The sequence below is a fragment of the Falco naumanni genome, chromosome 13 (genome assembly GCF_017639655.2).
Source record: "Falco naumanni isolate bFalNau1 chromosome 13, bFalNau1.pat, whole genome shotgun sequence".
In the NCBI taxonomy this organism is placed as follows: Eukaryota; Metazoa; Chordata; class Aves; order Falconiformes; family Falconidae; genus Falco; species Falco naumanni.
The window spans coordinates 10347684-10372951 of NC_054066.1; the positions used below are offsets into that span (position 1 = coordinate 10347684).

Genomic DNA, 25268 nt, shown 5'->3' on the forward strand with positions numbered 1-25268 from the left:
TACCTGACAAAGAAGCTCAGTGCTTCCTCACCTTCCAGCTTATGGATATGCATGCGACAGTCATCTACTTACACCAGGGCAGTCTGTGAGACACTGCAGGAAATTCTTCCCACAACCCACCATTAGCCAGCCTCCTATTGCTTCCAGTGTGCCCTTAAGTGAAGCAGCTAATATCAAAGACTTACCTTCCCCATCCAAACCCCTTGGTTGCCACAGGAGCAGTACAACAAGCTCGCAAACAAAGAACCGTCTGTGACAAGCCAAAGGGCTTTTTACTCCTTGCCTTTTGAAGAGTTTTACACTCAGGGGAGTTCTGCAAGGGGCTGAAGAAATACACATGTGCACATAATCTATACCCACAGGGAGCAGGAGGAAAGGCCCATAAGGTGCACTGAGATGTCCTCACATGGCAATTTTAGCAGTAACTTGGGCACAGCAAATACAAGGAGTTTGCTCTTCAGATACTGAGCCTACAGATAATTCATCTACAGAATGGCTTCAGTAGAAAAGGAAATCAGCAACAGGCAGTAAAAAAAACCCTGCCACAAAAAAAATCATCCCCAAAACACCAAACAAACAGCCTACACAAAGTCACCCTGAAAAAAACCCCACACAACAAAACTCACAAAACAACGCTCCTTTCACCTTCCTTGGAAGGAAGGCTCAGACAAGTACTTCACAGGGCTCTGGACCCAAATACCCATTGGCACATGCACATCCATGATCCACAATACTGACTGTTCATAATGCACTTTTATTTTTTCCTTTGTACAAAAACAAATATAAAATTTAAATCCAATAGAAAGTGTATACTAGCAATGACAAGTTTACATTACAATAAGACAGACAATGCGATGTGTATCGAACACCACATTAGTTTTAAAACTCTCAGTGATACATGCACTATATAAAAATTGCTAGAACTTTAATCTATTTCTACCAAGAATATCCAGGTACCAAGATACTCAAGAACAAAAAGTAGTCTTGATAAGTGGTATTACAAAAGTTAGACTTTCCACACACAAGAAACCAACATTAATAGAAACATCTATCATTCTGTTAAAATCCTCTCACAAAAGCCATACGTAAAATTCTTAGTAGATACAGAAAAAGCTCAAAAGTTTGTTAGCATAGGTAACCATTCAGTAGTTTAGAGAATCTTTTAGACATTTTGAAGAAATACCTTAGTTTTCAATCTGTATTTTCCCCCCAAAGCCAGAACTACATTGACTCCCGTTTCAAAACCTAGTCAGCAGTTAAAACTAGCTCTTGAGTGAAGTCAAAGAGTAGCGTACAAAATATTTAACAGAACTGGGGTGTGTCACAGGAGTGTTTACTTCTTGAAGAAAGTCTTTTCCACATTCAAGGTTTGTTTATTTGTCCCATAAACAAGATTGTGCCTGAGGGATGAAATGAAAACAAGGATTACCACAGTCTGTAAATACTGTTCTTTCATGGAAAAGTTTAACAAAGTCACACAGCACAGCTGAGCTACCTCATCACAGTCTCGTCTAGCCTCCCTCAAGTCTGTGAGCCCAGGGAAGCGTATGTTTGGATAGGTGGCCAGCTCATATTTCTAGAGACACACAGTTCTGTTGATGCTCTGTGGAGCCTCAGGATGGGGACAGCTGCCAGGAGCCTACTCTTCCCCTAGTGCTGGCAGCTGCATCTTGTTCCTTACTAACTAGTAGTATCATCCACACATCACTGCAAGAAGCAGAAGAGTTACTCAAAATAACTGGGACAGCTCTGCTCTTTGAGAGTCAACCCATAGCGATCATGGTTTCTTTGCTTGAACACTGACTTCTGTTCACAACAGGCTGGTGTAACACCCTAGATCCCTGAAGCCCCTATTCTAGCCTTTGCCCTAGCACTATTTTACTGTCCATCAGAAAGCTGGATCCTATTCACTCAGTTATTTCCTCTCCATTCAGGAAAACTATGACTATTACAGACTGTTCTTTTGTACCCATGAACCTGCCATGCTTATTTCTGTTGACTTGGCAGCCAATATTTATGTTTTTTTCCTGTTCTGAATTGTATTCCAAGTAAAATAACCTAGTATTAAAGGCATAAAAAATACTTGCAGAATTTTTTTTAAGGCAATAGTTACTCAGTAGCTCCAGACTGTTGTTCCTATTGCATAGCTGATACCCAACTTCTAAGCCAAAAAGTACATACAAATGCTCCTTACCTGTAGGGTTGTGCCGGATGAAAAAGACAAATGGCCTATCTACTATGAACCAAGGAGGGGATGACCTGGCTATTAAAATTGCAGCTTGCAGGGAAGAAAAGGTTTAGAAGTTAGAGAAACAAGTAACAACACATTATATATTCTGTCAAAGTGAAGTTTCCTAGTGTTTACTAGAAGCTTGCACAGGTAGACATAAATGCCTAAAACCCTCCAACCTGGACATTTAAAGCCACACAGGTCCCAGGTTATTCTTATAGGAACCATATTAAAAAGACACAACACAAAGCCCACAGAAAGCTGGAAGGAAGGTTGTCACCCAGAGGATGTGGTAGCTTAGTCCTCTTTGCCACCTTGCCAGGACATTACATTGGTGGCCAAACCATTAGTGATCAGAAGACACTTCTCTAAAAAACAAGCCTGTTTACATTTCTTAGAGTATATCAATAGTCTGATCAATATTGGCAAGTTGGGATTTTTCTGAGGAATTGCCTAAAAAATAAAATCAACTGATCTCGAGTCAGAGCACGTTCATGCAATGGTCTCAAAGTGGGCTATCTTCGCTTAGTGGTATAGCCTTATACAGTTTTCCTGCATCTGAGTTATCGGTACAGTTGCTTACTTGTTGCTGCAGAAGCTTTGGTTCCATCTTCACTAACTTCAATTTTTGTCTTTTGCAGAACATGAGATACATGAAGACCTTCTGTTCCTGAAAAACCAAACAAAACCAGCACTTTCAGTAAAGCTAGCTGCAAGAGTCCCGACATACACCGTGGCTAGTAGCCATTCTAGCATGGTTCAGAATAATAAAGCTACTGCAATCCTGCTGAAATCTTGAAGCTGCAGCAAAAAAACACTGATAGTAATACCTTTGAATACAATCATTTTTTGTAATTACAAAAAAATAGAGAATAACATCTTACTCCTCTGCATTTACTAAGTTTCCTTATTTGATGGTTTAAGTTAAAAGTCCACTTGCATTTTTAATTTTAATTAGCATATTTTCAGTCATTTGTTTACTTGAATTCCATTTATCTCAGCATCATGGGAGAAAAAAGCACTAGCAAGACACCTTGCTGTCAATGAAACAGGAATTTATTTTCAAATTAAACCAGCACGAAGCAGGGTTTTTTTGTTAGATCTCTCTGTAGAAGCTCATCAGGAGTTTAATGGAAGCAGAGAATAGAAGTAAGATGGCATTTTAGAGCCATGAGTTCAAAAAAGTGTACACTTTGTTTTCAGACTATTTACAGCTCTGTGTTGGTTCAGCTCCTTAGACTGGGAATTTAGTCCTTGAGCTTTCCTACAGTTCAAGAAAGAGTCACCAAACATACTTGAGGGAGAAGTTATAAACGCTGCAACTGCAGTATTTTACACTCTAAAGTACGGTATTGTTAGAAGTCCTGCCATAGATTTTAGACAATGCTTGAGACCCTCAGGTTGTAATAACAAGTCTTATGAAGCTGACCAACATGATTTATTGCTGTAATGCAAGACAAGGGGAAGAAAGCCACTGCAGAGTTCAACAGAAGCAAGCAGCCATGCTTGGCTGGCTACAAAATAGAACTTAGCTCCAATGTCATGGTAACACTTATCCAAGACAAAACCAATAACTGCACTGGTAAAACCAGCACTTTATTCAGTGCCAGAAACTATCAACAAGGACCACTATGGATTCCAAAAAAATAACTTACTTGTTATTTTTGCAAAGTTTGCCTTTGACTGGTCAAACATATCTGTAATACCAAGTGCTTTCAGAGGGTCCTTTAAGTCTGTTTCTGCTACTGCTGTAAATCTGTTGGAACAAACAAAAAAACTCATCAGTATCACAAAGGAAAGTTATCTTAAGCGCTCTTGCTTCTATATCAGAAAAGATATGTATATGATCCCCAAAACATTCCCTGAAAGAGAAATTGGTTATGTTAATACTTACTTGGGTAAAATAACCTGCACTCTTTTTGCTACCATGGTGGTCATCCAGCTTCCTATGGTTTTTGTGCTGATGTGGGGAATGATAGCAGAGAGTGGCGTTGTGCTTTCAGTAGGCAGAGCAATCAACATGCTTATCATTTCACCATGGTATGGCAACTCAATGATATTGTACCACAGCTCATTTGGAGTACTTGTAGTGCCTAAAAAAATAAGCAAAGCTGATGAGCCATCATTTTGGGGTTTTTTTGGTGTTTTTTTTTTTTTTTTTTTTACAGCCTCAAATTTCTATTTTACCTTCAGATACCTACTGCTATAACAGTCTGTTATGAAAGCTTTGCCCACGTATTAGAACTGACTAAGAAGTCAAGACTGCCTAGCAGGAAGGCAGGCAACACTTCTAACTGTATGGGCTCTGTACAGACGCTAGTTTGACAAAAAGCAAAGATAGGATGACACCATGAAGCAAATACTCATTTGAGTTTGACACACATACTGCTTCCCAAGCAAACCTCATCTGCCCGGAGTGGCAAGCCAGCTATATCAGAAATGACAAGGTCTGTAAATCAGCTCTCCTTCAGATACCAACCGTTCCAGAACCAACTGAGCACCGAGAAACAACAAAAAGAAGCAACAAAACCCAGACCATCTTTCCAAACTGAAGAGAACTAGTAGAGAAGCTCTTTTTCCTCTAGGAGTTATTGGAAGAGCTCCTGCTTGTAGTAGTCTGTTGCATTTACTTCATTTTCTTGCTTAATAAGGATCTCGTTAGGAAGCAGTCTTCAGCCCTTCAAGGTAGTGGAGAGCAGCCACTTTGAGGCAGTGCAGGAGCCCAGTTAGATGAGAAGGATAGCAATGTCTCCAAGAGTTACAGCAAGCGCTGGGAAGACTGTCTTTGAGCAACCCTCTCCTCCAAGCTCCCTTTGCTTACTGTGGGATTTCTGGTACGTGACTGGAAGAATTATAGGAGCTTCAAGTGAAAACTTGTCAGTTTAACTACAGACAGGGTTTCTGGGAGAGTTTTTGGATAGCAATAAGATCTTATTATCTTTCCACTTTCTTCATGTAAGCCTGCACTTGTCAGCCCAGGCTGACAAATCAACATCTTCATTAGGAATTTAATTTTGTTGCCAGCACCATGCAACCTGCCTTGACTGAGCTCATATTGCTAGAAAACTGGCAACATTGCACTTTTTTTGCAGTAATTGTGTCAGGCCTGGTAGTTTGATTGTTTCTTTTTATTATGACAGTAGTTCTCAGAGAAGGGCCTACAGATCAAAATACTGGTTGCATAAGTCAGCTACAGGACAGTAACAAAAGGCAAACTATCCAACATTAAAGTACCCTGATGTGCTGCAAACTACTATTGTTACTACCATGGCATATCAAACAGGAGGGGAGTTCATCTTCACAGTCAACTGATGGGATTTAAGATGCTTAAGCTTTTACAGACCCATTTGCAAGCATTAATAAGATGGAAGTCCTGCATTAAGAAATCCTGAGATACCCAACCTAAAATGAGCCTTAACTCAGCCATATTTCTCGTTCCTTTCTAGCCTAAATAGCTTTTCTAGCTTAAACATAGGCCAACATAGTGCTGACCCAGCATTAGAATCCAAAGCCAAAAGCCTTTAAGATAATAGTCTTGCCAAAGCCTGTCTTAAGCTATGAACTTCTTTCAAACTCTACAGATTAGTATATGCTGCCATAGGCTTCCCCACCTCGCCCAGCTAATGCTTCCAGCTATTATCTCAAAGTATTATATTATATCTGCTTTAATACATGGGTTTGAGACAGTGTTACAGCTGTTTACTTTCAACACAAGTCTACTAGTATTAATTGAGCACTATTGACAGTAAAATTAAGCATTTAAAAGCACAGCGGGTCTTTGTTTTTTAACTTAAAAGTTGTATTCTCAGCCCTATTTTTCAGGTTGTGTTTAGCACATATGGAAGCAAGTTCCAGGCAGCACTGCTCTATTCTTGGAAGGATGCAAGAGAAAATGTCCTTTTATCACAGCTTCAGTCTTTGACCAATAAAATCCCCACAGGGCTGCAATGCTAAAGTGCTGAAGCACACTGTCAGTCACATCCAGCCGCCTATGTCAGCTCTGAGAGTCTCTGATGGAAGTCTGGCTGAACCTGCTGAACTTCTTTTCACTAGTGACTCAATTTAAATTTGAAGAGCAGCTTCACACCTTGAGAGATATAGCCAACATGTTAACCCCGTGCTTCTCTGGCTCCCACAGGACTATGGACAGTGCAAGTCCTGCTTCTTTATTATACAGTAAACTACAGATTGATTCGACTTCAATCTTTCTTTCATACACAGATCACCAGATAAACCTCAGAGTTCTGTTTCTGTTGGCAGTTTTCCTTTATTCTCACCTCTTAAAAAAATTAAGGATTTCTTCTTACTGCAAACTTCTCAGTTTGAGTACTTCAGATTTTCCTTTTTAAAGGACAACAGGGTAAGGCAAGTACTCTGACAGAGTATTCAGCCTTAAGCAACTGTTAAATACCTTGCACAGCAAGCTCATCTATACCTCAGCAGTATGAGATACTTCAACACAAACCCTCCTACATCAGCTGGAATAAGCAATACCATTAAACCACATGTACAGCAAACTTGTTTCGGTTGGAAGGAAAAGGAAGTTTTATAATCATTTTGATAGTAGTGGGAGTTACTGAGCTTACCACAGCGGAAGATAGATAACTGGGACAGCATAGGAACTTGGTAGGTCTTCCCATCAGCTCCATAAAATGGACGTTTCTTTGTATTTTCAGGTCTAAATCGTGATTTCCATAAGCCTTTGAAATACACAGCATTTACTAGAACCAGTCTGGTCAAACTGCCATCAATATCATCTGGAGCTACAACCTGATCAATCATACCTAGAAGAAAAAGAAAGTCTGAGTATTTGCTGTCAGCACTGGACAACTGCTCTTTAAGAACCTGAAGCACATACTATTTTAGGCCTCTAGATTTGTTAGGGTGCCAACTCCTCACGGGGCAACACATATAAGGTTCATAAAGCCAGCTGTATTCTTTGTCAAAAAGTAAACCTTTAGGATAATTAGAAAGCAAGTATACCTTGCTAATCAATAGGCTGATGTTGTAGGGCCTTACACTTCTCAGCAGGTGAGCATATCTAAGACTATGTTACAGCAGTAACAGTTTCAGATGAAGCACTTCCCCATTCACACACTGCTCGCAACATTGCTATGCAAAACTGGTGATGTGGTAGAGAAAGAATTTTGACTGCCCCATTTCACAAATACACAAATACCACATCCAACATCATTAACATACTCCTCACATCCAGGAGGCACTGGTTTTAACATGTAGTTCACCTAGACTATGAATATGTTGTAAAACATGATCTCTGGCTTTAGCCTATGCAAAGCTTGACAACTAGATGCCAAGAGACTTGAACCAGGAGGAATTCTGTCACAGCAGGGTTAATTAACAATCTTCTATTAAACATGACTCCCAAGAACATTGCCATACCTTGTAAGGGTTTAGGGCAGCAAGAGCAAAAATTGAACTGCTCTACAGCTTTCCATGAGTCTGATTTACCGAGTCAAACGTCTGACTTGCTTGAAAGCACATTTATGTTTGAGAAAGCACAGCCCCAGGAGAACTCTGCTTGGATTTCTCACCAGTTGTATGAAGGCAAAGAGCAGTAGAAGCAACCCTGATACCATGGGCAGATGGACACACAAACTATGTACAATCCTCAAGGCCACTAGACAGGCACACCTGTTGGGGCAGCGAGACTGCCCATTCCTGGCTCATCAGCTCTAAAACATCACACTAATGCCAGCTTAAAGACTGTTTTCAGCTGCAACAGAGCTTTTTCTACCTCCCCATCTTTCCATCCGAATCTGAGATGTTTCGGACACCACCCTGCCACATGCAGAAAGCACTTGCCAATACTCACCCCTCGTTTCATTTTTCACCCACTGGTTGATGGAATCGCATGCTGCATTTGGGTCTTCAAAGTCCACACTCTTGACACTGCACTGAAACACCTCTTTGTTCCTTGTAACAAAAGGCACTTCCATTTTAAAGCCACTCTTTGCAAACACTGCATTAGCAATTGTAACAATGTCTTTATTCTTTTTTGAGACTATGAGCCTGTTTATCTTCTTTAAGGCTTTACCAACTCCTAGTTGGAAAGAACAGCAAGTTTAATTTAGAATAAGATGATGAACAAACAGTTAGCTTACATGCAACTATTCATTACATGAAAGGTCAGACATTAAGTGCTAGACTAGGCAAGGAGACCAAAGCAGGCATTCTGAGAGGCCTTCCAAAATACTCATTTCTGATATCTCATCTGAAGCACACTACTGTTTCCCAGCGAAAAGACAACCTTCACTGTTATGCCAGCTGTCCCTCTAGCTGGCTGCTCGGAATGCTACTGACAGGCTGGGGATAATACCAAGGTTCAAGTCTTACTGCAGAGCTACATAACCACACTCTCCCATAGAACAGACTGTTCTGAAGTGTATTTTGTATCATATGCCCAGGTCACCTGCCATTTCTGTGACTGTGACAAAGTCAAGGGCTCAGCCTGCTCACTCAGACCCAACAGCTCTGCAAGATTATACAGGTGGTCTTGAACCTCAGAGTGCAAAGCAAAAGTTGTTTTCTCATCATCTTTCCTTCCCGTTTACTGGAAAATAAAGGAAGCCTTACTCGAACCTCATAAATCTTGGCAGCCTTAGGTTCCTTAAAGACTAGGCCCTGGCCTAAATTAGCTACAAGCAGGAATCAATCCCTTAACACATGAGCTTGCCTTTAAAAAACAGAAAAAAGGGAAAACAGTAGGTTCCAGTGCTTACAGTCAAGATCCTTAGGACCTGAAAGCAGCTCATATTGAGTGCTTGCTAGCTCCTTCACCGTATCTGAGAGAAGGCATATGGCAGCACAGAAGAACTGCTATGTTCACCATAGCCAGTTCTCCCCGTTGTTACGGCTTATGAATGAGTGCTTGTCTACACAGGAAAGCTATCGCCAGGCAGGCAACTTCATGTTCAACCATTACACTGAACAGGATCCCTGGGTGGCTGGTTTTGTAGCAGTTATTGATGGGCTCCCTCTGTTTCCCAGTAAAATTTAAGCAGAAACATTTCCAGACCACTTCCTTATGTAGACAAACTTGAAATCAGAGAGACATGAAGTGAATAAATTAATTCAGAGTTATTCTCTTAGCTGCATATAAGAAAAAGCCTCAGATGGCTTTGCTGTTTCACATATCATGAATGCTTTAGCAGTACTATTTGTATGAGTTTCTATGTGTTCACTCTCCAGTATTATGGAGAAATTATTTTGGAGAACATACCATAACAGAGGTTCTCAAACTGTATTCTGTGGACCACTGGTGGTCCACGGAGCACTTGCTGGTGGTCCGGGGAGAGCTGGCTGGTCTCATGATGCTGGCTCTCCTCTTTGCTTCCTGCTGCTAAATTGCATTAAAAGACAGCTAAAGATAAATTAAATGTTTTTCAACTGTTACCTTTCCAAAGAAGCAGTTGCTATAGTTGCCAAAAGGAATGTAAGGCAATAATTAACAAAAGTAGAGGAGATCTGTGCAAAGAGATAGGTAGCATCCCATGACAAGTCTCTGTAAGAAGGTACTGGCTACCTTTTAAGGAGTTTGAGAACCTCTGTGTCTTACAGTTAGGATTAGAAAGCCTGCAGGCCAAATAGAACCAGTTGGTATATCGCTTCAAGATTTTTGCAAGTATTTATATTTTGAGTATTCAAATGCTCCTAAAGTTGAGTATCCCATGAAGAGATTTCAATCTACAACACTTAGATCTTAAGCTGACAAATCGTTTTGCTGTACTTCAAACCCAGAACCAAAACAGCAAAGCAAATGAAGACGGGATGTGTTACATGACAATACTGCTCAAGATTTAAACGTGCACTTACCTCTTGGAAGGCTTCCTATTCCTGGAAGTAAGGCAGAATGCTGGCACTAAGATGTTAAGTCTTGCTGGCAAACATTCACAGAAATACTCAGCATGCAAAGTAAAGCAGCAAGAACCTTCAGCCTACACCCTCTCGAGGGGCAGACATCGGCAGAGGAATATAAATACAGATGCATGCAGTGTCAGGCAGAGAGACAACCAAAAATGGCTGTTTCAAGAAGAGGGCACTACAAGAACTACAGATTCAGGGATCCTGACAGCAGAAACACAAATGAACAAAGCTGAAGAACATCAAAGAGGAAGTATCAATCGTATGGTTAGAGTTTGCATCACTTTGAACATGGGGTAGAGTAATGTGATCTGTTATCTAATGAGTGGCACATTAAGGGCTGTTCAGTACAGCCTCAAACTGGGTACTGCAACCTTCCCGCATCATGCTGGCACTGGACTGCCATCCACACTGTTCTGGAAAATCAGTTTTGCAAGGATGAAGGCAGTTCTAGCCAGGGCCCTGAAGTCATAAACAAAGCTGCTTATAAGCCAGTTCAAGTATATGCACACATCAATATTAAAATCGCCAATTAATTTCAAGTGTGACCATTTTGTGCTTTGGTAAACAGAGTTAATTGGTTTATGATGCAATCTACCACACTTTGAAAGCCATCTGAAAACAGCATGAGGATTCTGACAAAACACACCCAAAACCACCTTAGGAATCACTGACCATTTACACTGTATCTCATCATAGTTGTCAGCTGCTTCTTTGTCTTGCCATCAGCACCCAGCTGCAACACCCCCAGGACTGATGCAATCCCATGAGGAGAAACAACAACATTGTCCTGAGGCTTAGCTTTCACTATCTGATTGAAGACCTGGATTCCAACATCAGAGCTAAGTTCCTCCAAAGGATAAAAACTGAACTGGGAACATACAGATGTTAAAGTCCCAAGAAAAAAGAGAAGTGGGAAGTGCCTGTTCATGATTTCTAGTTGAAGCTACCTGTAAGAGAACAAGAGGGGAAAGTTAAGTCAGCTTTCACAAGTACAGCATTTTTATTTTCAGCCGAAATTCTTGTTTACCTAAAGGCCAGGCGAGTCCTACACATGCTCCACACACCATTCACAGAGCTCTGGCAACAGGACCCACAGCTGCATTTTACTGCTACCAGTATTTTAGGTCTAGGGGTTTCCAGAAGCAGAGATAACCATGAAATAGCCAGATATCACTGACTATATAACAGGACAAAAGCCACCAAGTTGGGAGACTACCTCCCACCACATACAAGTTCACAGTTTTATGTTTCAGTTAATTGGCATCTTGGCATTCTATTTGAACTGCCCTTTAGGATAAATTAGCACTAAGAGCCTTATGATATGGTCCTCGCCCACTAAAGTGTGATGTACAGTACATTTGATAGATCATTTTCTGCAGTGAACAGAAGCATGTATACATATGCAAACAGACCTTCTGTTCTGGGAATTTACACCTGTCTAGAATAATAAGAGTTAGCTGCATAACTGGCATTTTCCATAATGGGAATAGAGAAAGACTTTTAGATTTTTAAAATGCAAAGTTTGTTTTGGATTTTAGCCTGTACTTTTCCATTTAAGAAAATTCAGCAGCTAATAAATGCTAAGGAAATTCACATTCAAAAATGGGCCAATCTATAGATCCAACACCTAACAGAATTCAGTATCATTACACCTATGACCTCATAGGAACTGAGGCACATGCAGCACCAACGGTTGTCCAGGACATCTCAGCAACTGATTAGACAATCAAGCCCAAATCTTACGCACTGGGTGCTGTAACTACTAGGCTGTATTTCTTCTTCATGGATGCGTGTTCAAAACCCTTTTTTGTGAGTGCAAACAGGTACTTAGAGGAACAGTCATGCAATAAACTCCTATTTCATGAAATTAGGTTCCCAGCTCACTTTTGAAAGGTTCAATTGCAACATTTGTTTTAAGAAGTTTCAGCTGCACAGTTCAAGAGTCCTGACTTCGCTTTCCAGACCAACCGAGCCAACTTTGGTGCTCCAAGAGCACACTTCAGCATTAGTCTCTCAAACATACTGATGAGTCAACTAGTTCCCTAGCTCAGTGCAGTCTAACCAGGCTGCAGACAGTATACCGCTGATGAAAATACAGTTTGCATACCACACAAAAAACCAGAAATAGGTGTTTCCTTCCCTTGAGCCCTCTGCTCAGCACCACACACCTGCTTTTCTGGCTCCAGCAGCCTGAGCCAGAGGCCAGCACAGAGGCAGCGTTCAGGTGGGCAGAGCCTTTCAGCTGAGGCATTATTCCCAGCCACCTCCCACTCCCACGAAAGGGTGTCCCACGCCAAGGAGCTCTGCCATCGCTCAGCCTACCTACGCTGGGAGTTCAAACTGTGCCACAGTACTTGATTATCAGAAAACCAGCTGGTGTTTGTGCAGATTCACGTAATCATCTTTATAGCATGTACTTTGACTTGAAAGTAACAGATACAGCATTTCTACTTTCTTCTGTGCCATTTCAGGGGACAGAACTGGCTTAGTCAGTTTGCCATTGCAGCACAGAATAAACCAAATGCTGAACATGAAACAGTGCAGGAGTTGAGGCATCTTCCTCCCCCCAACGCAACTGTTAATATAGCTGTGACCTGAGGAACCTGTCAGACTGTTATGCAAGAAAAAGTGAAAACGCTGTCCTACAAAGCAGTTTAACAGCACACCCACTAATTAAGTCTTTCCCATCAACCTACTAATCCCTCAAGCAGTTCTGGAGTCACTGGAGTACAATTCCTTCCGAAGGTGCTCCATACCAGCCATCAACTGGCACTACTCAAGCTCAGCCCCAGAACGAGACTGGCTGTGGCCAGCTGCAGTGGAGCCCTGCTGGAGCAAAACCCAAATGCCACCTCAGCCCATGAAGCAGGTTACACAAATCACTTCCTACATCTGTCCTGCAGCCCACACCACTGCCTACAGCGGGAAGCGGTTGCGTGCAAGACCAGCAGCCTAACAGGGAAAGTGAACTTGCACTTTCAAAATAAAAAGTGTTAAGGATATTCCTATTTGTTTTGATACTAGCATGAAATCAATCTCTAGTTCTGTTCTTAGGGGGAAGGCTTTACTCTCTCCCAGGCAGCAGCTCTACACAGATGGCAATGCTGCCTTGCAGGAGGCAAGTATGACTTGCCACCCCACAAAAAGCTAGGTTTTAGGTTTAAGTTTTCTTTGGTGGCATGGTGACCATATCTCCTCCCTACCCAGAGACGCAAGGGGCAGTTTAAACAAAAATTCTTAATCACAATATTAATCAGACTTCTACCTTTACCTAGTAACTTGGCCAAAAAAAACCCAAACCACAAAGCCCCACAACTACTAGAGATTTAGTAAATGTGATTACAGGGAAGAAGTTAATGCTGGTGCAATACAGCCTGTCTGACATAGTGATGGGACCACAGATAGTGACAGGCAACAACCACCAAGCACACAATTTGAGCTGCAATTTGAAAACCTTGCTTTTGAGACAGCTCCACCTGATCCAGCCAGCAACCCAGAAGAGTTCAGGCTCTTTTGAGTGTATCCACCCTTGACTTACTACATTGCCAGAAGTGTATTATGAGACAGGAGTGACACTTCTATGAAACCAAATAAAGCAATGTTTCATTGTCATTTATGTACTACTGCATCTGCACAAGCTTAATTGAAGTCAGATATTTCTCTTTCTGCCTCTACCACAATACATTGCAAGTCCCAAGTTTTCTACTTCACTGGTGAAGGCCCCTGCCAAACTCAGGGTGACAGCTACCAGCAGCCTTGTATTTTCCCTATGACACATGCGTGAAGTCTTGTCAAAACAACCCAACTGCTCCCAAGGCCACTGCTACAGGATTTTAGTTTTGATTTTTTTTGTTTCAGGGAAAAAACTATTACCTGCTGCACCTGATTTCCCCAGAGGTCTCCCCCATGCTTGCCTAACCTCTCCTCCTGCTGCACCATTAAGGCAAGGGGGTCTCCATTTTGGAGCACAATCTCTAGCAGATACCTGCTCAGTAAGTGAAACAAGGTTGTGCAGTGCTTTGACCACAGGGAGAAAAAAGTAAAAATGCTTTTCGGCACTAGAGCAGTCACTTTTTGGCCCTGCCATGCCCACTGCACAGCTTAACCACTTAACTGAGAAGCCAATTTCATCTTTGAGCAGAACTGGCATTCACATTACTAATGCTTCTGTATTTCAGAATATCCAGCCTCTATGCAGTTCAGTAACAAGTACATTTGCATATCCTGAAAGAGAGAGCCAAAGTAGAGTACAAGGAGAAAAAAATCCAAAAGGATGTAGGATGGAAAACAGTTGACCTGCTATACAGAATAGCAACACTCTTTCAACAAGCTTTCATAATGCTTAGGCTAAAAAACATAGTGATGGTTAAATTTCAATCTAATGCTTCAGAAAGCCAAACAAAAAACACAAGCCAGGCATTTCTTTGCCTATGATCTTTATATTTTTTCACAAAGTTAACTGAGAAGGAGGAAGGTGTATAGGCAAATTAATTTACATAAATGTGGGCTTTTGAAAGATGCTGGTCTAAAAAAAATAATCCCTCTTCAAGGTAGGCTGTCTGCTTCTTAGCTTGAGAACTAATAGGAAGGACAGCATCCCACAACTTAATTCTAAATAGCAAATGGAAATACTGACACAGAGAAATGCACCTAGAGAGTAATAAAACCAAAAAAAAATTAAATTTGCTACACGAATCTAGCTCCTAACCCTAACACTTCTGAACAAAACAGATGACAGTATCATGTATTCAGCTGCATTAGGAATGCCTTGTCTACAGCGAGCATACTGAGACCTCCATTAGTCCATCTGCCCTGCTGAACAGCGCCATACCAAGTCCTGTACACCATGCTAAATTAGTAGTTCCTACCTGTGTCCAACTGCAGAGCCCAGTTTAAGCTGCTGCATATTTTGAGACAGTTAGTCCAGCCAAAGAGCTCTGGGGAAGGCAGGAGAGGAGCACCACAGCATGTCTTATCTGTGCTGGTAGTTTTGTGTTGTTTCATGACAGATGACGAAATGTCTTCAGGCTACCAATCTCCAGATGACCTCAGCCTCTAGAGTGTTGCAAACACTAGTCCTCATACATGCTAGGCAGCTACTCAACTCTCACTAGGCTCAGCTAATCAGATCACCCACATAATGCATAGTTAAGTTTTTGGCTGAAGTTATGGAAGTATTTATGTCAACAAAAAGGACACAATGCTTTTGGCCTGCATTTACAGAATGCTCAGTACATAGTTACAGTAATATGGACTGTTTGATCTGGGTCTAGAAAGGCATTTGGTGGAGCAGGGAAAAGTTAAGTCTTCAGCCCCAGGCACAAAAAGCTGCTGAGCATGGAGATTCTCCTACAGCAAAGCACTAGCTTAGGAAAGACTGTTTTGAGAGAGCCAGACTGAGCTGCTGCACTTTTCCCAAGAGGAAGAAAAGTTAGTTTGGTTCAGAGACAGAGGCAAAACCATAAGATAAAAAAATATCCAACTTCAAAACGCAAGGCAGAGAAAAGACCCGTCTCAGAGAGACTGAAGAACACTTTGAAGAAGTTAATTGAGGAAGAAATAGTTCACTGTATATAGATTTTGATATCTGCACCCACTGCACTAATATGTTAGTATTCTGAGGCACCTCTAAGTGTTTATTTTGAAACCTGACTTCAACAGCAATAAGGTATAAAGCAAAAGGCTCATTCTTACAGCTGCAAGCCTGATTCTGCAATTTCTTTAAAGATGTATCAAGCATAAGGAAGTTTAGACACCAGACTTCACTTCTGTGAATAGCTGTAACTGAAAGAGCAGCAGGCACAGTTGAACAGAGTAAAACTGAAAAGCAGAGTGTTGCAGCATTGCTGGTCTTGCTGTATTGAGCCAAAAAAGCTCAGAGCCCCTGAACCCACATGGCAGGCACTGGGCAGCCTCTATGCCCGGAGAAACTCTGCCTGGAACAAACATTCAGGGACTTCTCAAAGCTTGAGATGTTGATGTTTCCCCGTCAGTGCCATCTGTGCTACTAATTTTAAAGTCTTAACTTCAACTGACATGCGAGCTCAAAGAAAGCAGTTTCACTTCAGGCATTTAACTAACTCTCTCCAGCAGGACTGAATAAATACTCAACCAAACTTGTTAACAGTCACTTAAGGAGCCGGCTGAGCACACAGCAATTGTTTCTCCAAAGCAAGGAGACCACTCTAGTTGCAATGGGAAGGTCGCATGCTGGGTCTTGTTTTTCAGATGATGCACACTTGGCAGTACATTAAAACACTCAAGCCCATTGGTAGGCTTCTCTCCCCATCACAGGTGTTCACAACTCCCCTTCTGCCTAAGCTTCTTATATCCTAAAGCCTTCAGCATCCTCTCCTACCATGTCACTTGGCCTCTGCTACATCTAAACATGATTTTGGGTTTGGTCTGAATGCAGGTGAGTTCAGAAGTGACTTCTTCCACAAGACAGAGCTGGGAAATATTTCGTTTTCCTCTGGGTTTTCTGGTACATCCTGAATGTTGGCTCTTCCCTTTTATCTAATAACTTGTTTCCAGTGCTTTCTGCTTTAAAGTAGTAAGGAAAAACCCCACAGTCACAAAAATAAAAGCCACATTGTATCAACATGTGATGTCACATGAAAAATATCTAACAACAAAAGATTTTTATTACTCAATACCTTGAAGGTTTAGTACATGCAGAGCGTCACTAAGGATGATTGCTAGCTTTTAAACAGCTCAGTACTTAACAGAGCTCTGAAGAGGAGTAAGCTACTGTCAATATGAGATAAACAGAAATTGTGCAGAGATAAGCTGGAAGGTTTTTTTAGAAAAAGCATTTTGTATGTTAAGATACTGGTCTGACCTCAGCACTACAACCAATGTTGCAACGTTACCATGCAAAAAACCTGGTACCAGTTCTGAGGCTTTCCTCTTACCCTTAATCTTTTCACTATTTCCAATTCTCTCTCTTTTGTTAGTGCATTTGTGTTTGTTTCAAGATGGACTGCCTCCATCTGGAATGCCTCCCTTTCACTGTGTCCAACCAGCCTCCCCTGCCAAGGGGGAATTTCCCAGCAGAGCGTCAGCTTGTAGAACTGGCTGGCCCCAGATAGGAACCATCTCTTTGTCCAAGCACAGTTCCCACATGAGCAGAAAGTTAGAATTTAGTGCTTCTATATGAAGAATCCTGACCACCACTTTTTGGGGGGTTCTATTTAGCATGAAGGACAGAAAGACAAGCTCCATTTAAACTTACTGTAGCTTCACAACTAGAGTTTTCAGTTCACAAGCCGGACTGGTTTTCTCTCTCCAGCATTTGGTGGTTGCACATGGTGGTTCACTACATGTGAAATTGGTCCTTGTAAAGTTGACCAGAGACAGCTTTTAATTTCACCACTCAGTTGTAACCATACAACTACACAAGCACTGTTTAGAGTTGCGAGAACACAGATAGGCATTTGTTTATCCTTTGCTTTTACTTACATCTCTCATTTATATATAATTTCAAGAGACAACTTTAGCTCTGCTTCATGAAGCAAATACAGTTTGCTGCAATGACAGGGCAGGGGGCTTACAGAGAGTTCTAGGGCTTTACAGTTCTACAACCATTTTCAAGTTTTATCTGTGTTTGCTCATTACTGTAGGCTCAACAACTATAGTTAAGTTCTCCATGTGTTATTTACTCCTGTATTTAAAGCAGTTTCCACAGCCTTCTTCCTCTAAGATCTATTATCAAGTCTCACCATATCAGGAAGATTAAAGAAAATTATATTTTTAATTTACTGGTGCCCCTTTATTAAATAAGTGGGTTTGTTGATTACAAGTTCTTTATGCAATGTGATTATTTTAACATAATGAAGAAACAGCATGGGACAGTCAGCCCATCATGACTAATGCTGCAGAACCAGTTTCCCAAAAAGATGCAGCACAGTGGTGTTTCACAACACAGCAGTGAAGCTATACCCTCTTGCTCTCAATTCACCCCAGTGAAAGGAACAATGGTTCAGTGATTAAAGCATTTTCTTAAAACTTAGCAGCAGGTCCATAACCCACACTCTCATTTTAAGTTTTTGTGGAAGAAAAGCCTCATGGAGCCACAGCTCCCACATTTACTGTACATTAACAATGCTCACTATGCAAGTACAGGCTCATTAAGAAACAACCACAAACCTACAGGACTGCAAGCTCCCATTAATGAGGTACAGGGTATTAACTCTTTGGTAATGGGCTGCATAAGTACAGATTTATGAATTAATTTCACAAGGTGCTGGACTAACACCGGCTGGTGTCTTAGGTACTTTACCATCACATTTACCTTAACCCTCACTTCTCCTGTAGTATTTGACCCTCTTTCTTCCCTAAAGAATATTAAAGGGAAATCCAGTACACTTACTCATTCCCACCTGTTGCAGGACACAACTGACACCAGGACTGTTGCACCTCTACACCCCTGCAGAGCAAACAAACTTGCTGCTCTTCTCCCAGGGTAAATTTTAATCCGCTGGCCAGCAACACATGCCCCATCTCCTGCATGTACCAGGCTGAAAGAGTAGAAGCAGCCCTGTTGAGATGGCCATGGCCACTTGGAGACTGCATGGAGACCTGTACTTGGAGCAGATTGAACATCAAGAACTTCCCAGTACATATCCTTCTTCTAGAAGGGTTAAGCTACTGTTAGCTGTAACACTCAGACCTAGAGAACTGTCAAGCAAAGAAAAAAAAATATCTTTGTAAAAAATAATGAAAGCTAGAAGACATAGAATTGAGTCCTCAAACCAATAGTCAAAGCTTCACTGAAATTTTCACAAGGCACATGAGCTGCTGCAGAGGAGAAAAAAGATGACTGTTTGCCTTTAGATTTTACACCTTTTTTGTTTAGTTTACAAAAGAAGTACTTTTATTTCCTATTTGATAACACCCTATGAAGTCCAGTTTCTGCCATTCCACACCTTATGGTTTGGTCTGGGCTACCAGCACAACTGAAAATTGAGTCTTCTATGTATAGTAACATTTTTGTACTTCTAGGAAGCTAAGAGATGGCAGAACTTATAAGCCCCATGATATCTAACCAAAGCCTATGCTGGCTTTGGTTAGAGATACCCAACTGATAACAAGTAAGAGACAGGCTCTCAGTCTTCCAAGTAGCCTTGAAGAAACCCCACTTAATGAAATTAGTTCAGTACTACTAAGTTTTCACTTATTCTTCCTCCTACAAGAGGTAAGAGTATGGTAATAACAGTGTTGACAGTTCTGTAAAAGTTAGAGTTATTTGATACACTCATTTCACTATAAAAATAAGCTGGAACAACTCCAGTATTCTCTGTTAATAATAAGAGCTTTTATAAGGACTTGTACTTACAGAAACTCATTGATATCTAAAGACCTTAAATTTAAAAGCATTTGTAACTAGGATCTGCTACCATCTGACAAAATACTGGGGGAGATCAGGAACACTGTTCTAACCATTTACTGCACTTGTGGTTTGAGATCTGCAGATAGGTGACTAGCCTTTTATTTAGCAATCATACCGTACAATGTTAACAATCAACTGCTTCCTAATTGCAAGTAAGTTTAGAAACCCTGTTCTTGTCTGAAATACTAGGCAAGAAGTGTAGCTCTTAGTGTAATGTAGTCAAGGATTAAAGCTGTTGAAGATGAAAAAAGCATATTGATTTTCTGCCTCCAGGACAGCACCACTGAAAGACTTAAGCTCACATACATATATTCATTTTCCAGTGGAGTCCTCAACCATTTCAGAACTAGTTTAAAGGGTACCCAAGAAGGATATTTACAATTTTTTCTTTACAGCATACAGATTACTTATGTTCATCTCTCCCTGCCCCTGCTAACGTCAGAAGCAGAACCAGTCGACTACAAAAGCATCCAAAGTCACAGAAGCTGTAAGGATGTAGGAATTGCGCCCAGGAAGAATGCGGGAATCAAGCACTGTGCTGGGTACCTAACTGTACACTCTCACAGACACCTCCTCAGTCATCTGCAAGACTATTTACATTAGCCAGTTAACAAGAGAATTAACAGCTCTTTAGAAGACCTGTATTTAAGAAAATATACTCTTTTCATTAACCTGAGTTCACTTCCGATTAATCCCACTGACTTTACTACAGGATTCTGGAAAGGCAAGACCTAAATTTCCATGGAAAAAAGGGACAACTGAGTATGAACTACGCACAAGAATCCTGCAAGAGCGGGTCATGACCTGGTATATTCAACCATCTGATTCAGTTCAGATTGAAAGTTTGCAGGCTGAGCTGTGAGCTGCGTTGGCTGAGAAGCCTCCGCACAGTCCATCGCTATTTCTGTAACGCAGATGACGAACCTCAGAGGAAGCAGGCAATTAGCTGGGAAAGCAGCCTCTTCAGCTGAGCTGCCAGAGCAGCTGGAGGCCTCAAGCCCACTCCATTGCTGAGAAAGCTCCATGAACTACTTCTGGAACAGGAAGGTATACAGCCAGAGAGAAACATATAGCCAACAGATAAATCCACCAACTTCTGAGCAGGATATTTAGATTGCTTAAAGATGTAAAGGAAGAAGATACCAGAATGGAAGAAGAGTTCAAGAAACATCCAGTTCTCCTCTTGCTTTTGTATCTGTAACCTGCCAGAGCCAACAACAGAGATGGCCTCTCCCCTATTAAAACAAAACCAGCAGCCTCAAAAACAACTCAAAACCTTTGGTCAGCAGAAGCTTGCAGTTCAGACCAGGTGACACAGCCATCTCTGAAACAGCAAGGACCATCACTAAATACCACAACATGCCCTTTTGCAGGAATGGGTGTTTAAAGTTCAAATTATTTAATAACAAGAACAGCATTTAAGAAGAAAACAAAGCTTGGTCAAAGCTATGTATTAATTCACGTTCATCAGCTACAATCTGCATCTCAGCTGAACTAACAGAGCTAAAGTGTACCAGCATTTCTCAACACTACTGCTGGAAACCCCAATGTGGCTTAGAATTGTAGCTTAGAGTCTGTTGACAACTAATATTGCTCAAAAAGAAAGTTTCCACCTGCATGCTGAGGCCGCTACATACACAGCCTTGAGCGGGGGTCTTCAGTTCAGAGCCTGCTGGTAGTCAGTCTTGATGTCTTCTATAATTGCTCTCAAGGTCCCAAGATACTAAAAAGTTCAGAGCCACTGCTTCTAAAGCCCAGCAAGAGAACAGGAGAATGCCTGATGGTTTTTCCATCATGTTGCCGAGTATGGCCAGCAAGACAGATTCCCACCACGGGGAGATCAATCCACAACATGAACATGCTTTCATAAATATGCCACAAAGTGGTTTAAGTATCAGGCCCCAGCATGAGTCATCTCCTGATTTCAGCCTGGAAATGCAAGCAGAAGCATGTTTCTGGCTATTAAAGGTGAACACCAGACCACAGGCAAGATACAGTAGCTGCCAAAACTCATGCGTTTCCACAGACGCTGCTCAAGAAGAGGTGTTAAAGGACAAATAAAGCATTTCAGTTTGCATATAAGTGTATTTCAAGGTCATGACAAACAGCTCATGAAACTATGGCTCATACTAGCATCGCCACTGAAGTTGCTCCATCCTCTTCCTGTCCCTGATCACCAGCTTCAGCAGTGATCTCCTCTATGCTTACAGAAGCATTCATGTAGTTGAGTAGTGAACTAGATCCTAGTACTAGCAAGGAGACAGGAGAAAGCAGAACACAGGACAGCTCTTTTCCACAGCATGCCAGCCTAAACGTTTGTGTAGCTACAGCTGTAGAATGCTACTACCTTTATTTTCATCTTTCTGGTCTCCTCCCACCCCCTCATTTTAACCACTGTAGAGGAGACACACCTGAACACGTACATGGTTGTACATATTCACCTTTCCCATTTCCATACACCAAAGCCATTTACTTAAAATTTTATATTTTCATAGTTCTAACTTACGCTGTCAATCTTTAAATTCATACGTAGGAGATTAGCTACTCCATGTTACCTGCTCTCCAAAGCTAGAGCAAGGCAGTATTTTGTATCACTCCGCTTATTTAAAGGTTAGTTATGGTTAGTATAGGAATTACATGGTACTTACAGGCTAATACTTTGCTGTTTAACGTGATTTGTAAGTTATGTCACAGGCGATTAGGAAGATGCCCAGAGGCACACAAAGATGACTGCATCAAGCAACACTTTACAGATTAGTGATGATTAAACCATCTTTCCTGTCTTCCCATGTATAAAACCTCTGACCCTACAAAAATAGTAGAATCCAGTTAACAGACCAACTAACTGGAAGCATTTTGATGATTAGGCTGGATTTCCCCCTAATTAATATTACAAAAGCATACAGTCTCATGCATGCTCATGATTAAGCAATCCAAGCGGTCTAGACAACCGTAACTCCAGCTTCCAAGAAAAACCTTCTACTGAGCCTCAGCTTTGTCAAGCATGAACACAGCAGTTGCCCAGCAAGTATTAAAAGCTGCAGCCGGCTGCACAAGCCAGGTAGATAAGGAGTCCACCACCACCACAACAGAACTCTCTAGCCAGAGGTCCCGCTGAACTGTTCCCTTACTATAGATGAATGCAATTTATATGCGTCTCCATTTTAATTCCTAGCAATACAGTGAGGTGGTTATTTTTATATACATACAGTTCAATCTAGGCTAAAAATGCCTAGTTCAGCTTAACTGGGCTCGCTGCTTGATGTCTTTCTGTCTAGCAGTATGCCATTAAGAAGCTTTAGGACTGGAACACACTTCTGGCTGTGCAATTTAGAGACCCACACTAAAAGTCTCCGCATGCCACTAAGACATGCTATTCTCCTGGTTGTCAATGACAACACCAAACAGAAGCTTCAACACTTCTGTGTACACCTTGAAACAGAATCCACTGCAGATCCCTGTTGCTTTCTTTTTTGTACTGACATGAGGTGATATCACCTCCCACGTGAGGGACACTGAGCTATACAGACAGTTGTCTATCGTGATGGCCATGTCACCATCCAAAGCAAAGATGAGTTTTTATAACATCCTGATACCTAGGCAGCAGACGCAAGGCTGATGTCCAGAAAAAACAGCTTTTCAGCATCTTAAGAGCAGTGACAACATTTGCTGACAGATTGCCTGATGAACAATTTGTCCATAATTGTAAAGAAGCTGTGGACTAGCATTCATTACTCAAAGTTTACTCCTGTGCCAATCAGCTGCTATTCTCACAGGTTTAATCACACCCCATAAAGTGCTAGAACTCCAAGCTAGCACATCTTGTATGTATTTGAATCAATCTACCTAATCACTCTGCCTTTTTATTTGCATTGGTCTTCACCTCACACACTTAAAAGATTTATCTGATCACTCAGCAGGCATGCAGCTGGTTTTCCACAGCTTGTCCCTTTTCAAAGCTACACTAACGGCACAGCTGCTCACACCTACGTACATTTCCTGAATAGTCCCTACAAAACCAGGCTTCTAATGAGTTCCCGTGGAGAGCAAGGGGTAAGATGTTACTAAACGTTCACACAAGAGAAAGTGAAGGGAGAAGTCATTTTTTCAGCACAGTGAAAAAAACAATAATCAGTCCACCAGGTTTCTCTTCCAGGAAGTTGCCCAAGAATGCAGTTAAAACCACAGAAACCAAACCGCGTTTCAGAACCATACGCAGGCATGAAAAAAAGGAAGAGAAACAAAAATCACACTGAGGCCTCTAAGCCATAAACTGGTATTCCCGAGTTTTAAGGGAAATCTGACATCTCGGCACCTATTTGCTCGCACAATGGCATCTCCAGAGGTTTTATTTCTCTGTGCAGCTCCTCCCACACTGCACACCCTTGAACATAATTTTAACCAGGAGTGTCTCTCCCAGGCTCACTCCGTATTTCCCAGTCCTCCCAGCACTCCGCAAACGAAGCACGCGCCCACGTTATCCAGAAGGGAGCCAGGAGTTTTAGCTGACCACTTCTCTGCTCCAACACACGATTTGATGGCACCAACACTACCCAAACGCTGTTTCAGTTAGAGAATACACGCACCCTTTCCTCCCCGAACCGCAATGGCTGTGAATACGTCTCTCCCGTTTCTCTGTCACTCAATACAGAAAATCTTAGTTAAGTCAATTTTTTTTTTTTCACTACAAGCAAAGCAAGCTCCGTCTAGCACCAGCAAAGTGAGCAACTTCCAGCTCCCAGGCTCTTGCGACGAGGCCGGTGCCAGGGAGGTGCCGCCGCGGGGTCGGTGGCAGCGGCGAGCGGCACCCCCCGCCCGGCCCGGCACAGCGCGGGGCTCCCGGCCCACACACCGCTTCCCGGGGGGGCAAACACAACCACCCCCTCGCTTGCCGAAAAAAGCCACCGGCAAGAAAAAACTCGCCACGCCAGAAGCACCCACGCAGCCGGCGCCGGGAGGCTGGCGGGAGCAGGCAGCAGGCACAGCACCCGGGGGCCGCCGGCACCCGCGTACCGCCCGGCCCGGCGCCCCGCCGCCACCGGGTTGTCAGCAACGAAACTTCGGCTCCCGCCCGCCCGCCGCCCCGACCCCCCTTCTCCTCCGGGCGCCGAGCGGCTGCGCCGGTCACCGTCACCGCCGCCCCCGCGGCACGGCGCCGTGACCAGCCGGCCCCCGCTCACCTCCCCTCGGCGGCTCTCGGCCCGGTTCCACCGCGGCAGCCGCTGCGCTGCACCGCGCCGCTCGGCCAGAACGCGGCGGCGCCCGGTGTTTATAGGGCCCGCGGCCCGGCCCGCCCCGCCCCGCCCGCCCCTCCGCCGAGCCCCGCGGCGGCCCGCCTCGGGGGGAGCTGCCCGCGGCCGCCCCTGCGGAGCGGGGCGGGGGCACGAGCGGAGGCGGGGAGCGCCGGCCCGGCCCCGAGCCCGCCGGAGGGGAGCGGCCCCGCCCGGCCGCGGGCTGACGGCGCGACGGTGCCTCCACCGTAGGGCCGGTCGTGGGGAGCACGGCCGGCTGCGTGCCCTCGCCCCAGATCTGCCCGCCGGCACGCCGGTGCCCCTGCCCTAGCCGCCCCCCCGAGCCCCACCGGCAGCCCGAGCCCCTCTGCTGCAGCGCGGGGAGAGGCGGCGGCCGTGGAGGGAGAGGGGGAAGCGGTGCCAGCTGTGGTGGGATACGGGGAAGCGGTGCCAGCTGTGGCGGGATAAGGGGAACGGTGCCAGCTGTGGTGGGATACTGGGAAGTGGTGCCAGCTGTGGTGGGATAAGGGGA

General features: G+C 43.1%; 1 protein-coding gene across 3 annotated transcripts; it reads right to left on the minus strand.

The window, feature by feature from the left end:
* Positions 1-734: 734 nt before the first annotated feature.
* Positions 735-24805, minus strand: SERPINE2 (serpin family E member 2). Of its 3 annotated transcripts, XM_040613596.1 has the most exons (11): positions 24686-24760; positions 22154-22312; positions 10787-11061; positions 9471-9590; positions 8064-8291; positions 6817-7014; positions 4125-4323; positions 3886-3986; positions 2814-2900; positions 2195-2278; positions 735-1400 (listed from the first exon to the last, which is right to left on the minus strand). In XM_040613596.1, the coding sequence occupies exons 3-11, from the start codon at positions 11040-11042 to the stop codon at positions 1363-1365; spliced, it is 1311 nt and encodes a 436-aa protein (XP_040469530.1). In that variant the 5' UTR covers positions 11043-11061; positions 22154-22312; positions 24686-24760; the 3' UTR covers positions 735-1362. The 3 variants fall into 3 exon arrangements, with proteins under 3 accessions (XP_040469530.1, XP_040469529.1, XP_040469531.1); XM_040613595.1 differs by lacking the exon at positions 22154-22312 and having other exon boundaries at positions 24686-24805; XM_040613597.1 differs by lacking the exons at positions 9471-9590; positions 22154-22312 and having other exon boundaries at positions 24686-24805.
* Positions 24806-25268: the final 463 nt, after the last annotated feature.

Bases quoted from the DNA above. Each gene is read 5' to 3' on its own strand.
- SERPINE2 (XM_040613595.1), bottom strand. From the start codon at position 11,042: ATGAACAGGCACTTCCCACTTCTCTTTTTTCTTGGGACTTTAACATCT. The intron at 8,292-9,470 runs GTATGTTCTCCA...CTTTCCAACTAG, and splicing joins GTTTGAGAACCTCTGTTATG to GAGTTGGTAAAGCCTTAAAG. The intron at 1,401-2,194 runs GTAAGGAGCATT...TTCATCCCTCAG, and splicing joins CATCCGGCACAACCCTACAG to GCACAATCTTGTTTATGGGA.